Here is a 15,803-nt window from a genome sequence, read left to right as displayed (position 1 = left end):
AGGCTGTACTTCACTATGATATATGAAATTTTAATGTACTGCAATGTAATAATGAAATCATAAGGCACTCTTGAATCCCTTGCTACATTGTAATAAATGAAATCATAGGAAATGTACATTATCTAATCAGTTCGGGTGGATTTGGGTAGGATATCAACTGTACTAAATCTGAATGTGAAATTTGAGATTGAATTTTCCTAAACCCCAACCTTATTATAGTAGGTTTTCCTTGTTAAATTTGGTTGAAGTTCAGACGGGTACCCAAAGGTTTGATTTTCATTGTTATTCCTGTTACGTTGAGAACCACAATCTTAAAAAAAGTTGCATTGGAAGAGAATTACATCTTCCAAGATAATTAAATGTCAGCATGTCAATAACATTAGTAAATGATGTATTTAATTAAGATTCATACATGTCACTTATTGTGGCATTCCAAAACCTAGGATTTATAAATGTCACTTAATTTATCTTAACTTTCCATATTTCTTTCAAATCAATTTTGTAGGTACTTAAAGTAATTCAATATAGTTATTAAAAAAAAAAGAGTAAATCCATGTTTTTATTACTACAACCAAACCTTACATTTTCATAATGAAAGCATGCATTGTATAATTGTACTAGTAGTGAGTCTAGATAGTTAGGAGTGAATCTGAATGGCAATTTGTTCAATTTCTTCCTCATTTCTTTGTTCCCCTTTTCTCTTCATTCACCTCAACAATTCTCAACCTCTACTATTCCCAATGTCTTCATTCTCTTCAAATTCACCATTGCCTTTGCATTTACCTTCCAAATCAAACCGCACCACAATTACTCACATTATTCCTTCTTCAACCTCAGATACTAGTAACACCAACGTTGTATTATTCACTTCCGCTATAACTGTTACATTGGCTGTAGCTAATCGTGTTCTTTACAAGCTAGCTCTTGTTCCTATGAAAAATTACCCTTTTTTCCTTGCTCAATTCACTACTTTTGGGTATCTTTCTTATTATTATTCTTACTCTTTTTGTTTGTTTATGTTTTCAATATCAGAAGTTTGTGTGAATTGTTATAGGTATGTTGCTGTATATTTTACTATCTTATATATCCGATACCGTGCCGGAATTGTAACCAATGAGATGCTTTCCATTCCTAAATCACCATTTTTGGCTATTGGATTTCTAGAAGCTTTGGGTGTTGCTTCTGGAATGTCTGCTGCAGGTACTCTTTTTCATTACTGGTAGAGTCTTTTTATGTTCTTTTTTTTTTGTTATCTGGTTATGACAAGAATAGATAGATATAAGTTTCATACAATAAGAACATTTCATAAGACAATGTAGTGCACAAATTTCTATGTGATATTTCTATGTAGGGTGTTCTTATAGCTGTACATATCTAATATGCAAAGGTAAAATCCAACATGTCAATTTGAGTTGTCTTACTTGTGTATCCAAATAAAGGACAACTTTGTGCTATAAAGCTCTCGCTTTGGTAGGGTCCGAGGAAGAGTTGGACCCACTCTGGTTCTGTAGTAGGCAACCTTGCCTTGAATTCTGTATCTAAATGATGGGTATATTGATTAGATTTTATAGTGCTAGGGGAAACAAAGCTAAGTTGGTGTCACTATTAGTAAGGACCAGGGAGTAAGTGACTTGTTTCTCTTGGACATGAAATAATCAGCAATAAAAAAAGGCGTGAAATGAAACGAAAAGAATGTGAAGTTTGAAATGTTTCTAAATGAAAGAACAAAAGCAGAGGCTGCAATTCTTGTGATGTGTAGACTATGCTTCAAGTAGGAGATATATGGAGAAATAGAGAATTTGGGATGGAAATTCCTTCATACTTGCTTGGTACAAAAAATTGTCATATGATTGAAATTTGATAGTGCTACTCATTTCACTCATCCCCTAAATTTTGCCATTCATTTAACATGAAAGTGAGTTTCCACTTTCCACCCTTCGCCACACTACAATTTGTGAAAATTAAAATCTTTTCATTCTGCTGTACTTTCACCATATTCTCAATTCTCCACCTACTCAAGTAACATTAGTCTGTGTTTGTTTTCAGTGTTTCCTATACTTAATATTGGTTGTCTTCTGCAGCCGTACTTCCTGGACCAGTCATACCTATATTGAGTCAGGTATCTTAAATGTTTTTGAGCAGCCTTGTCATCAAAGGATAAGAAAGCGTGATAAATAAAATCTTATTATCTTTATTTTACATAATTTATACATCTGCCCTTCATTTTATACATCCTAAGTTTACTTTATTTTTGGATTCTTATTTGTCATACAATTGGCAAGGTCTTATTCAGGAAAAATTGCTTTCATTTTGCATAACACAATATGAATGGCATTCTAAATAGAAATGCTTGAGATTTAAGTTATGATATATTAGCAAGAGAGAAAGACACATTGTTATCTTGGGGTAAATTTAGTGATGTGATCGTCATCCTAGTATTAATACCAATGTTGGGCATGTGATATTGGGCTATTCATGACTAATGCCTTTGCTGAAACTGTGTCTATACTGAATTACTGATGTTGTTAGGATGTAGTGAATTTGGTAATGTGAATATGTAATCATCTTCCTAGTATTCTTACATGCACACAAATTTTCATATATGTTTTCAAAAATAAAATTGCATTTTGCATTGTCATCAGCAGTACTAGTAACTCAACTCTAAATGGTGCCATTAAGTGCAATTGATTAGAAAAAAACACATTTCAATTGCATTGGAATTCATTTTTATAGGGCAATGCTGATTGAAGCTTATTATATGCTTAACGATTGTAGTATTTTTGTTGATGTGTATTACTTATTTAATGTATTATTATGTGTAACATAAAATCTCAACATTTTTTATGAATTCTTTTTGTTGCAGACTTTTTTGGTTTGGCAGCTTGTGTTTTCTACTCTTTTCTTGGGGAGAAGGTACTCGATCAACCAATTAGCTGGCTGTTTACTTGTTGCCGCAGGTGTTGTGGTGGCTGTTGCAAGGTAGTTTAATCTATCATCTGGACAAATGCAATAATTGCAATAAGTACGCTCCATATTCAGTTTCTCATGTTGAGTTCACGATGTCAAGTATTGCCTACATGATATTGGAATGGCTTGTTTGCTTTCTTTCTTATTTTTTTGATAGGAAAAGAATCAATAAGTAGGAAGAGGATGGCAATATAGGAAGATAAGAAATCCTCCATAAAAGAAAAACTACAGAGAGATATAATGACTTAAAAAACAGTCAGAAAGCTCAAAAGAACAATGCACAATGGAACCTAATCTCTATTCATAGAAAACAAAGAGAAACACTTAGAGCACAATGGCCTGCTTTCTCTTGAGCATATAAAATGTTTTCTTCAAATTTAGATCATGCATAAATGTGTAGTGTGAATTATTATTATTTGCATGCAATGCAAATTTCAGATAACCTTCTCACTGGTTATTGGGAAACAAATTTGGTGCAGTCAGTACGTAGACGAGATTGATATGAAATTCTGCTTTTCATTTTAAATGGAGTGGGTTCAATCTTATAATTTGTCTCCCATGATTGCAGCGGCTCTAATGCAGGTCACATGCTCTCTAAAGTTGAGCTCTTTTGGCCAGCATTGATGATTGTTTCCAGTGCCTTTCAAGCTGGGGCTTCTGTAATCAAGGTTAGTCCATAAGTAGATGTTTTTTTTTAATTAAACCTTGTTAGGGAATGTTATAATCTTCACATTTTCATGTCTGGCAGGAGTATGTTTTTGTTGATTCTGCCATTCGCTTAAAGGTATATTTCCCTTTCATTTTTTAGGGGGTGTGGAGGGACTAGGGAGTAATGTATTGGGGCCACTGGACCATGTTTCTGGTTGGAAATTCATGAATGAGTATAATTTGAAGTCCTTAAGTTGTTTGCATGCAGAACAAGTCACTGGACATATTTGTGGTCAATTCTTTTGGATCTGGGTTTCAGGTATGGCTCCATGACAATGCAGATGGTTTAAATATAGTGATTGGCGCAACATATATTACAATTAACCAAAATAACTTCTTGAAGAACGATCTCCAGCAACTCTTTTGAAATGTGATTTAATTTTTTTTAATTTGTCATTTTGGACCATATATTCTATAAGTTTTCTGTTCCATTTACTTAGGAAGTTTTATGTTTGCTTTCCATCTTTTTAAACCATTTCAAAATGCATTGCTTTTGTTTGTCCCCTGACAAATAGCATATGGAAACTGTTAGAATATTTGGATTAATGTTGTGTTAGGAATCTTATTATTTTCCCCACTTAGCAGGATAAAGGCTTGGTTGTTGTTAGAGGAATCTTATTATTTTGGAGTTTTATTGGACTATGCTTGTACTAGATGTACTACACCTGTACTTAACCTAAAATATTAGTGCAAACCAGAGTATTAGGTTAATGTCTTATGCCACAACTTAATACAAAATTTCAAAGTCTTGTTAGTTGAACTTTTCTTTTCTCTTTTCCATCCAATCCCTAAAATTTCCAAAAGTAACTGAGCACGAGGAACGGTTACTGGATATTTGTATGTTTGTCTCCAGTGGGAGGAACTATATTGCTAATCCTAGATATTTGAGTTCACTGTCTGACATTCTGATTTATATATCTAACTGTTATGGACAATACACTATTCATATACACCATGGTAAGGGAGTGGGATATATATAGGTGGTACCTTAGACAATCGAACCTTTGACATCTTCATCACACTCAAATATTGAAGATTTGGCTGGTGCCAAATTGAGCCAATGTTTCTAATGGTAGCTCAACATTGACTAAGTGTACAAAGCTTTCTCTTATTAGCATTTCTAATTTATTTTGGATTAAGTCTATTTTGTGTTTATTACTTAAATGTGATATATTTATGATTGGCTTCTGATATATATTGCAGGCTCTTTTTGTACTTCTTTTTCTACCTTTACTTTCTAACTTGAAAGGCATAGCACTTGTTCAACTCCCTTCGTATCTTAAAAGCGGTGCTGGTTGCTTTCTAAACCTTGGAGCTCACAAACCAAGTAAGCTCTAATAGATCTGCTTAGGCTGTAGCAATGATATAACATTTCTTTCTACATGATCTTCTATTCCTTTATATGTTAAAACGCTATCAGATTAGGTTTTGAGTATGAGATAATTTTATAGGGTGCATTCTCATTAACGTATTACGGCCTAATTGGAAGTCATGGACTAGATGTCTACATCAGTTGTATGGGATTCTGATGTGGGGTTTCTATAGCCTTAGGCTCTCCCACTGCTAACTTTTGTGGTGTGGACGTGTGGTTCTCCCAAGGCTCGTATCAGAACCTTCCCGTGTGTCATCTCTTACTGTTGCAAATGAATATAGCGGGTGGTAGCATTGCATGGTTCACCCGCCAGACTGTGTCAACCTTGGTGCCACCAGGACTGTGGAGCATGGAGTTAATAACCCGATTGCAAGGTGTTGGAAGTTTGGGGTTTAGCAGAGGTTTATATGGCCTTGGGTTCTTTAACCACAATGGCTAGCTTTTGTAGTGTGATTCTCCAAAGTATAATGAAATACTCTACACAACATAAACCTTCCTAGTTTGTTAGATCAGACATTTGTGAATATTCATAAGAATGGTTATCCCCATCTAGATACAGAAGTGAGCTTGGTGTTGACATGTTTAACCTTTTTCTAGAATTAATTGAATTCTCATAACCCTAAGATATTAATAAATTTCTGTTTATCCTTTCTCATTTATATTTGTTGCCCGAATCGGTTAATATCCATGAAAATATACTAGCCCTTATTTCCCTTTTATGATTTTGAACCTTGTTGAATTTTTTATATCACAAGTTGTTCTAATCTGTCTACATTACTTTCATGTCTCAGGTTGTGATGGGGCTCCCTTGCTTCCATTGCTTTACATAATTACCAATTTGGCATTCAACATATCACTGCTTAATGTAGTAAAAACCTCTTCCGCTGTTATTGCTTCTCTTGTGGTAATGTTGTCAGGTACACACTCTCCCTCTTACTATACTCATTTACTTTCGTAATCTATCATCTTCCGACTCCACTAGGTCGAAGCCTCGTGCATTAGGCCACCCACCCTTTTTTTTCTTTATGAGCTTTTCGGCCCATGTGTGCTTGTGATTTTTGCAGTGCCGGTTGCTGTTTATATTCTGTCTCTTCCATTACCATATCTTCCTGAAGGAACAAGCCTGAGCCCAAATTTTGTACTAGGCTGTGCAATTCTTGTATGTGGTCTTTTTCTGTACAACACAGCAAGACCAGCCAAGAATAGTTCTAAAGTAAACTGAAACAGAGAATATCACTCTTCAGTCTTCACCTCTTGAGGCATTCTATTTGTGGTCACATATTTTTTTTTCCTTTTTTTAGGTTGGTTTCTGATTAGTCCAATTGTCCATATTATGATTATTCAATAATTTTATTGGTTTCTGATTAGAGGAAAATCAATACGGTTTTGATTTTTTAAGGGCCACTTTGATGCTTTACATATGGCTCTACCTTTCTCACTCTCAAGTAAGCTATTGAATGCAACAGTCAACAATAATAATCAAATTTTAATCTTATACTTTGAACCATTGTAATTTTGTTGAAGAGTGCAATATCTATACACTGACATTGTAAAGATTTATACATAGTTAGTATATTACTCAGCATTTGTTTGTATTACTTTTTATTTAAGAGTCAACGATGGTTGAAAATGAAAATGAATGATAGATGATGCAGATGCCAAAGCTGAGAAGGGTATGGCCAGAAATTCAATTTTAAAGATTGTGTAACGAAGGCCATTTTCTTAGGAACCACATAATACTGAAGTATAAAATTTTGCAAAAGGTTTATCTATTTTATTTTTATTAAAACTTAAACTCTTCAAAAAACTAATGACTGATGAAATATTTAATAAATACCATATCGCGTAACTACCGCAGTTAAAAAATATCACCCTTTCTTATTCTCAAATTGTACATTCATTCATGAAATCTGTCCTTTAATAAATAATTTGAGAATTATTTAAAGGTAACATTTGATTTAAGATTTTCTGAAGACAGATTTGCAACATAGAATAACTTCAAAATTGGACTTTCCAATGTTGTCATACACAACTTGTTGATCATGCCAAAGGGAAAGCTTGCACTATTTTTTTAGCATATAGGATGAAAAAATTATGCATATTTTGATTAATTATTTAGCTAGGAAAGGATGGTGTTTAATAGGAATGTTTTCACATTTCGGTAATCTAACAATCCAATATACTCACATTCATAATCTTATATTCTTGTCTTTACATCTTTTTTAATCAACCAATCATAGAAACTCACTTTCCCAAATTGAGATTCCACCAAATATAAAAATTCTTTTTATCAAACACCACATAAAAGATTTGATTCATTCAAAATGGAAGCATAAATGTCTATTTATCAGTTAAATTTTGGAGGGAATGAGAAAACTCAGAACTACCTCCAAGTATAATAGCTCTCTTTCATTTCTTTTTTTCCCCTCCAAAACTCAACTCACAGACAGACCCTAAAGTTCTCTAAAGCGCATTTATGTTAATCCTAAGGTCATACTAAAAATATTCTACCATATCTCTATTGCATGCTGCTACATAAATATTCAGAGTCAAACTAAAACCCCCATATCAAGTCATGTGTTCATAAAAATCCAGGTAGACATACAGAGATAAACATTTAATGTAGCTGATCCAAAAGTATATAAATAGACCTCTTATACTGATGAGAACTTTGCTATAACTGTACATTTTATGTCAAACTGAATGTAATCACTATAAACCTAGTAATACCAGAGACAATGACTTGCATTTTCCATGACTGGAATGCTCAATGATCAGCAGAAACCATAGCTGGTGACTTATTATCATCAGTGAAAGTAAGAAGATTGTTATGTGCAGGCATAGCAGTCCCACAGTTCATGTTATTATTACCCTCACCAACCTGGCATTAGGCAAAAGAAAAGAGGGAAACACTTGTATTCAGTATCATAAGGATTAAAAAATGAAGTGATGTAGTAAAACAGAAGAATGGCTACCTGCTCAGGTGGTGCAAGAGAGTGTTCCTGGTTTCTCTTGGAAATGTCCCTTAAGGTACCCTGTAGAATTCAATGAGCATGCAGAATTAATGACATTAGCAAATTGCAGATTCACAGTTGAGGAATATGAATTTCATGTGCACAAAGAAACATAGTTGAACCTCCCTTATGTGAAAGAAAGATGATACACTAAGAAATGAGAGGAACGGGAAATTGAATCGCCATTTGATGACTCTTAAAGGAAAATACTGCACAATAACATGTTGAAATGTGATAAAAAAAAGTTGGCATTGTGCATGAGGGTTGTACATGCTAGTGTATGAGGTGTTTACAACCTTACCTCCACAAACAAAGAGGTTGTTTATAACATTCGAAAGTCAACATCGGTTCACAAGGCAACAACACTACCTTAACGTCAAGGCACCCTCAAAATGATCGATAGGGTGGTCTAGTCTCCCACCTAGTGGGGTCTGTGGAGAGTAAATACTCACACCCTTACTCCCACATGCGAAGGGGCAGTTTCCAATATTCGAGCACCCTCAAGCCACAAAGCAGCAACCTTATAACGTTGAAATGTGATAAGCCAATAAATGATTTACGGACAGAAACTTACAGCGCTGACTATATAGAAAAGAATGAAATAAAGGGTCTTCAATGTCTTCTCCAAATCAGGTCAAGTTCTAGATAACAATTTACAGAACAGTTTTGTATTTCCAATAGAACGAAATAACAGTTGATGTGATGTAGAGACCACTATCCACAGCAAAGCTAGGGAGAGTCCCTACTTTAAATGGGGGTTCTGCTTTTCGAACAGGACAGGTGTGAGGCTCAATATCCCATATGAATCCTATTTACAGGAACGAGTGCCTGTCCACACTGCAAATGGGCAAGCTAAGCTATACAGTACAACACCGTACATTGTGATGTAACATAAGGGTATAACCAGTGGCACTCTAGAAATAGAGGAAAGAATGGTGATGAGCACGAAACAGCCTCTTCTGGTAAACTGGTCAGATACAAGGGAAAATGGAAGAGAAAATTTTCGCCTATTTCAACTGCTTCAGTCAAGTGAGAATATATAAAAGGGCATCCAACGCACGAGGCTCCCACCTAGTGGGGTCTGGGTATAGCCAGTTGATTTTTTTTCCCAATTTCAACCACTTTAGTCAGGTTAAAATATATATTTACAGAAAATTACATGAAAGATTTGTTTCCTAACACCGAACAATTTGTACAAATACCAACCCTATTTGCCCAAAAGAGTCCACAAGCATTGCAAAGTGTCCTTGGACCAGATGGCCCTCTCCGCATCATTGGGGTGGACTTTGAACTTATGCCACAATGTGTGCATCTGTACAAACAGGAAATAAAAAGAGATGGTAAAACATCCAATGGTATATCTACAAGTCAAGTGACACTACTAGAAACTCACAATAATTGACAAAAACACAGAACAAAATAAGTTATCTGGCTATAAGATTAGCCGGGTAAGATGAAACTCACGAGGTTTCTAATTGAACAGCATCCTGCACTGACTCTTGGTCTGCACCCCAACCACTACCTCCATCTTGTTTCTTAGCTGAAGTAAATTGACCCTTACTACGTTGCATCCTACATTTAAAATTCAGGTAAGTAAGAAACAGCATAGGCATTGATGCAAAAAATGTCCGATGATACAATGATGAATAACATCAAAAGAAAAAAAATGGGAAACATAGATGACATGTAATATTCCATGAAAACATGAGAGCTTCCTCATTTGATAACATTAAATATGAAATGGAAGACAGCTCATTATCAGGAGAAACCAAGTAATGAAAACTATGTATGCACCAACTTATACCATAGCTACAGCAATAAAATATAAAGGCGAAAAATATTTTGCTTTCAATCAATAAATAAGATATTTCATTTATCTGTATTGTGTCCACTCATCCAATGCAACATTCTCATCTCCACAATTCAAAAGGCTGGCTGTTATACAGTGAAGGTTTGAGGAACTCCATATCAACCAAGCCAAAATAGTCCATCAAAATAAGTTTTGGAGTAATCTCAGTTGTTGACATAGTTAAAAGAGGGGTCTTTTAATTTAGGTAACAGGACTTCAGCAAACTATTGCACACTTGCAAATTGCAAAATCTAAATTACACACAACTTCAAAGTGGATGTCGCTTCAAAGCACATAATTATTTACTCTCTCTACCATGTGAAGCAAAGAAAAAAAAGTCATTGCCAAACGTCATTTGAGTGGTGGAACAGAGCATTTATTAAGCAGCATAAACTTTTCAGACGGTAAATAACCTCACATTTAAATTCAAATAGTTCAACCTAACACTCAATAAGTTTCTATAGGAAACCTAATATGTGTATTGCTTACTATCAAACCTGAGTGCAACTTCTTGACGAACAATGTATCTAACTTTCTTATCAAAGCACCGTTCTTTCTTCTTCTGACGAAATCTAAGTAACGAGGCTGCTCGTTGTGATTGACTACATTTTGGATATTCCATTGCACCCTACATCACAACACAAGAAATTAGAAAATTTCCAGCTCCTTTATGTCTTCAGCTAGAGCGTGAAGTTCTACAATAAGGAGGGAGATAATATATACCCTCTGATCTAGAGGCGGTACCTCCCCACATTGTGAACTCGAAGGTGCTTCACGTCCCCCCAACAGTAACAACACTGCTTGAACCTGCACGCAAAACCAAATGCACAACTTCATCCAAAAAACAACCAAATTCTCAACTTCATCCTTAAAAATCACTCAAAGTTCCTTCTTCTAAACATTCAAAACACATTAATTAATTGAGAGTCTAAACCCTCTTAAAGTGAAACGAAACAACTTACAAAAAAAAAAATCAATCTTTTACCAAGTTACTTCAGTTCCATTATCCTACTTGGTACAAAGTTCAAAGTTTCATAACCCTATGGAAAAAACAACAAAATGGGCACAAAACCAACAGTGAAACAATCCAACAAGAAAAAGGGAAAAAAATGTGCCTATTCAGATATGTCAGAATACAATCCCACTATACTTAGCACAAAGTTTTGAAATTTCACACCCCAATTAAAAAAGAAAAAATGGGGGTAAAATCAACAGTGAAAAAATTAAAAGAACAACAACAAAAAACGTACCTTTTGAGGTGAGACAGAATCAAACACATAAACTTGGCCACGAAACGAGAGAGTAAGCTGACTAGAATCATCGAGAGCTTGAGTAGGCATGTTAACAGGACCAGAAGCATAAACACCACCATTATCGGTTGCAACATCTTCAATTACGCCGGCAGAACCGTCTTCGTAATGAATGATGTGAGAGTGGTGGTTGTTAGCGACGGGCTCGGTGGATTCGATGGTGGCGGAGGTGTCGTTGTTGTCGTCGATTGCAACGATTTGGTTCATAGGGTCATACATTGTTGGTGAAGAATTAATTGGGAGAATTGTTTGAAAAAGCTAACCCTAATCCTAAGTGAGAGTTTTGAGAAGGAGAATGGATAAATATGTGTGGGTTTGAGATTGTGTGAGAATCAGACAGAGAGTGCTATTGTCTTCTGTCCGAGGTAAAAGATGGACAAAGTAAAGAAAAGGTGGACCCCACAAATGTGTCACCGAAAAGGATCATCTCTTCCATAATTTTCAATCAATTAAAAAATAATATTAAAATATTAATTTTCTTATTGACTTAAAATACAAAAAAAAACATGAATGGTGATATTTGGTCACATTGCACTTGTAATGGTGATAATTGATATGGGTGTAAAAATTCAGTTTGGTTTGGTTTTTGGTGTATTTTAATAACCGAACTAATCAAAAAACATATGGTTCGATTTCGCTCAATTAACCGCAAATTTAACTATTAGAACCGAACCGAACCGCTCTTGAATTATTTGGTTCGGTTCGGTTCCACAGTTTTTCCATTTACTTTTTTATAAAAAATCTTCCATGAATTGAAAATTCAAAATGTATTACAAGAGATATTGTTTATCCATAAAAGGATAAACATTAATACTACTATTATAAAAAATTATGAATCATATTTAACAATAAAATTCATAATTAGGTACATATATATGAAAAGATGGACAAAGTAAAGAAAAGGTGGACCCCACAAATGTGTCACCGAAAAGGATCATCTCTTCCATAATTTTCAATCAATTAAAAAATAATATTAAAATATTAATTTTCTTATTGACTTAAAATACAAAAAAAAACATGAATGGTGATATTTGGTCACATTGCACTTGTAATGGTGATAATTGATATGGGTGTAAAAATTCAGTTTGGTTTGGTTTTTGGTGTATTTTAATAACCGAACTAATCAAAAAACATATGGTTCGATTTCGCTCAATTAACCGCAAATTTAACTATTAGAACCGAACCGAACCGCTCTTGAATTATTTGGTTCGGTTCGGTTCCACAGTTTTTCCATTTACTTTTTTATAAAAAATCTTCCATGAATTGAAAATTCAAAATGTATTACAAGAGATATTGTTTATCCATAAAAGGATAAACATTAATACTACTATTATAAAAAATTATGAATCATATATAACAATAAAATTCATGATTAGTAATATATATATGAATTAGTAAAATATATAATAGTTACATTTATAACCTTACATTTCATAATTAGTAACACATGTAACAATATATGTATAACAATATATGATATATGTTAGTTTCAAACTCAATATCACAAAAATTGTAAATATGTTCCAAATCATAAGACACTGGGAAACAATTTAGTAATTAATAACATATATAATACAAACTTAATAATAATTTTATAACACTATAATTCACACAAAAATTGATAATTTAAGCTAGAAAATTGGTTGAAAATTTAAACAATTATAACATTATTCCTTAATCTATTGTATACATTTCTTTAATATGCATTTCGATTCAGTTCCAACTGTTCCTAAATTTCTAAAACCATAAACTGAATCGAACATAAACGGTTCCTTAAAAAAATAACCGAACCGAACTGCAAAACCGAATCGAATCACATTTTGCGGTTTGATTCAGTTCAGTTCCATCGGTTTCGCGGTTTAAACCAGAACCGCTTACACTCCTAATAAGTGATAAGTAGTACATGGTAAAAGGGCCGGCCCGTTAAGTCCACTAGCAAAATGTACTTTATAATAGCTCAAACAATCCATTAAGTTTAAAACAAGTTTATGAAGTTCAAATAATAGTAATAAGAAATAAGAAACATTTTAAAATTGGAATAATAACAAGTTAACAACGTTAATATTAAGACATCAAATTCAATTAATTTAATAATATAATATAAATATGAAATAAAAATAATAAACTTGTCTATTCATTACATATTTATATGTAAGGATTTTTATAATAATATCAATGAAGAATTAATCATATAATGCCCAATAGGTGATTATACAATTTTTTTAATTTTGACATAGTATAATAAATATTATTCTTAGGGATCGAACTTTTGATTTTTAACTTAGTACACATGGTCTTACACTGTTAGAAAGATATTTGGCTGATATTTTAATTTTGATTTGTGTCTATAAAAGTTTGATTATAGGTACATATTTAAGAGATTATGTGTCTACTAGACCCGACGGCACAATAAGTCTATTGTCGCACCTTGATCGATGCATGTTCTAACATGTTTGGTGAGCAATGATTTTTACATGTAGATGTATTTGCTGAAGTCTTCAAACTCTTCAAATACAACACTAAGATTATTCAAAGTATTATGGTATAATTGTCAAATACAAAGGCGATATGATATCGATGGCCATGTCAAGCTTAAAGCTTTTGCCATTGCATCATCTTGGTCATTGAGGATAGTCTACGCTTGTTTTCCTGCCATGAATGTAGCTAAAGTTTCAAACAACCAAATAAATGTTTTTTTTGTAGTTTGATCATATGACAATGTTAAATTTATAGTGATCCACTCCAATGAACATGGCAAATGGAAAAGTTATTTTATTTTTTCTATCGAGGTATCAAAACAAACAAATCAATTATTATTTTTGTATTTCCCTAAGATATATTGGTTATTAAATCAGCATGTCATAGAAAAAATTAAGATCTTCTATTTCTATTTGTCGCAAATACTCGAGCAAACTACTTGTATATCCTAAACTCGTTTGAAATGTTTGTTTTAAGCGTAAATAATTTATATATTCATTAAGAATAAATCTCGTTTTTCAGGTCTACCAATCCTTCTTGCCATTAATTCAGAATTTACTTTTGGAACAATGTCAAAGCTTTTGGCTAAGTCAATCTCAAATACTATAAGGGTGTTATTTTCTATTAGATCTATGAAGATGAGTCTTTTTAAGGCCATAAGTCTCATGAATATGTTCAACAATAAAATGGACAATATGAAATTTTTCAGTTGAAAGACAGTATACTTTTACTCTTGCCAAACATTCAAACTTCACTTGAGCATGAAGATTATTCATACTAGTATTTTGTTTATCATTCCCACATTAAACTTCACATGAACAATAAAATACATTGTCGATTATGTGGCCACCAACATTAATGTGTGTTTTACTCTTCTTCACACTAAAACCAACTTTATAAGCATAAGAGTTACAAAAAATTATTATCTTCGATTTCAAATTTCAACTCAAACTTTGGTAGAATTTTACTTGGAATTCTATCATGTATATGAGTAATTGTATCTTTCTCTGACTCATGACTACAACCATTCATATATAGTTGATGATCTTGTGTCATATCCTCTTTATCCTCCATTAAGTTTAATTTAAAGAAAACTCAATTAAACAAAAATTAAAATTGATATAATATATAATGTTTTTGGCGTTTAAAATATATTAGATGTTTCTTGCATTTAAAGTTACATGTAGACTAACAACAAATCTTATCAAATATTTGATATACAACTCTTATAGTTGTGATATAAAAGGGAATCACATTTGTTGTCTCATAGTTTGTGTGATTATGTGTTATGGACTTGTGATTGGTCAAAAAAATAATTAATAATTAAATTTTAACTTAAATATATTTTTTAGATCAATCACAAATCTATGACACATGAAGTGATACAAATCGTAGGATAGCAGATGTGATCCATATACAGATTGTATCATTTTCAAATAATATATAAAAACACTACAACATAATCAACAATTTATAACTAAGAAACATATTCACCTTTACAACATGCAACAAATACATGAAACCATTTACACAACCCCATTAATAAATAAATATGAAAAACAAAATAAAAACAAAAACTTGATTATCACAATGATATAGAAATATCATATAATAAAATGGAATAAAAAATACAAAAGAGAATAACAAGAGACACTGAATGAAAAGATAAAAAAAAATGAAAAGACTTTTGGGTTTGAGAACATATTACACTTTATGGAGGTATTAAAGTGATAACAATTCTCATATAAAAATTGTGAGAATAATAAATTTGAGTCTTTATAACTAATTATGAATAGTTACGATTAAAAGTTAATCATTGGTCACATGATAGTTATGTGCATTTATCTTTTAATCTTAATTATTCAATCAAGATCTAATGATATATATTAAGTGTACTAATTATACTCAATTTTAATAATCAATTTTCTTAAATCTAATGGACCAAATCAGTTAAACTTAAAAAAAATATTTAATTTTTTTTTCTTTCATCATTTATTTTATCAACCCTTATAATCTGTTATATTTAAGAAAACGGATCACAAAAATTATTTGTAATTAGTGTAACTTAACTTTGGTGTAAACGAATCATTCTTTATATATATATA

General features: G+C 32.6%; 2 protein-coding genes across 4 annotated transcripts; one reads left to right on the top strand and one right to left on the bottom strand.

The window, feature by feature from the left end:
• On the top strand, positions 644 to 6,445 carry LOC109326154 (protein CLT2, chloroplastic). The gene is made up of 10 exons (XM_019558831.1): positions 644 to 976; positions 1,055 to 1,200; positions 2,082 to 2,119; positions 2,864 to 2,979; positions 3,536 to 3,635; positions 3,716 to 3,751; positions 3,884 to 3,934; positions 4,879 to 5,002; positions 5,839 to 5,964; positions 6,112 to 6,445. Exons 1-10 carry the CDS (start codon positions 654 to 656, stop codon positions 6,267 to 6,269), a joined length of 1,218 nt encoding a protein of 405 aa, XP_019414376.1. The 5' UTR covers positions 644 to 653; the 3' UTR covers positions 6,270 to 6,445.
• LOC109327209 (GATA transcription factor 25-like) lies at positions 7,568 to 11,580 on the bottom strand. 3 transcript variants are annotated; one of them, XM_019560280.1, is made up of 8 exons: positions 11,161 to 11,579; positions 10,634 to 10,717; positions 10,408 to 10,538; positions 9,526 to 9,633; positions 9,268 to 9,373; positions 8,023 to 8,082; positions 7,804 to 7,928; positions 7,568 to 7,770 (listed from the first exon to the last, which is right to left on the bottom strand). In XM_019560280.1, exons 1-7 carry the CDS (start codon positions 11,437 to 11,439, stop codon positions 7,815 to 7,817), a joined length of 882 nt encoding a protein of 293 aa, XP_019415825.1. In that variant the 5' UTR covers positions 11,440 to 11,579; the 3' UTR covers positions 7,568 to 7,770; positions 7,804 to 7,814. The 3 variants fall into 3 exon arrangements, with proteins under 3 accessions (XP_019415825.1, XP_019415826.1, XP_019415824.1); XM_019560281.1 differs by having other exon boundaries at positions 7,568 to 7,928; positions 10,655 to 10,717; positions 11,161 to 11,580; XM_019560279.1 differs by having other exon boundaries at positions 7,568 to 7,928.

Source organism: Lupinus angustifolius, chromosome LG14 (assembly GCF_001865875.1).
Source record: "Lupinus angustifolius cultivar Tanjil chromosome LG14, LupAngTanjil_v1.0, whole genome shotgun sequence".
Classification (NCBI taxonomy): domain Eukaryota; kingdom Viridiplantae; phylum Streptophyta; class Magnoliopsida; order Fabales; family Fabaceae; genus Lupinus; species Lupinus angustifolius.
Note: the sequence above shows the minus strand (reverse complement) of the source record. Positions and strands in the feature narration are given on the sequence as shown.

Coding starts and splice junctions, on each gene's coding strand:
- LOC109327209 (XM_019560279.1), bottom strand. CDS start 11,439: ATGTATGACCCTATGAACCAAATCGTTGCAATCGACGACAACAACGAC. Junction 10,539..10,633: donor TACCGCCTCTAGATCAGAGG/GTATATATTATC, acceptor GTTGTGATGTAG/GGTGCAATGGAATATCCAAA. Junction 9,374..9,525: donor GCTGTTCAATTAGAAACCTC/GTGAGTTTCATC, acceptor CTGTTTGTACAG/ATGCACACATTGTGGCATAA.
- LOC109326154 (XM_019558831.1), top strand. CDS start 654: ATGGCAATTTGTTCAATTTCTTCCTCATTTCTTTGTTCCCCTTTTCTC. Junction 977..1,054: donor GCTCAATTCACTACTTTTGG/GTATCTTTCTTA, acceptor GAATTGTTATAG/GTATGTTGCTGTATATTTTA. Junction 3,752..3,883: donor ATTCTGCCATTCGCTTAAAG/GTATATTTCCCT, acceptor GTTTGCATGCAG/AACAAGTCACTGGACATATT.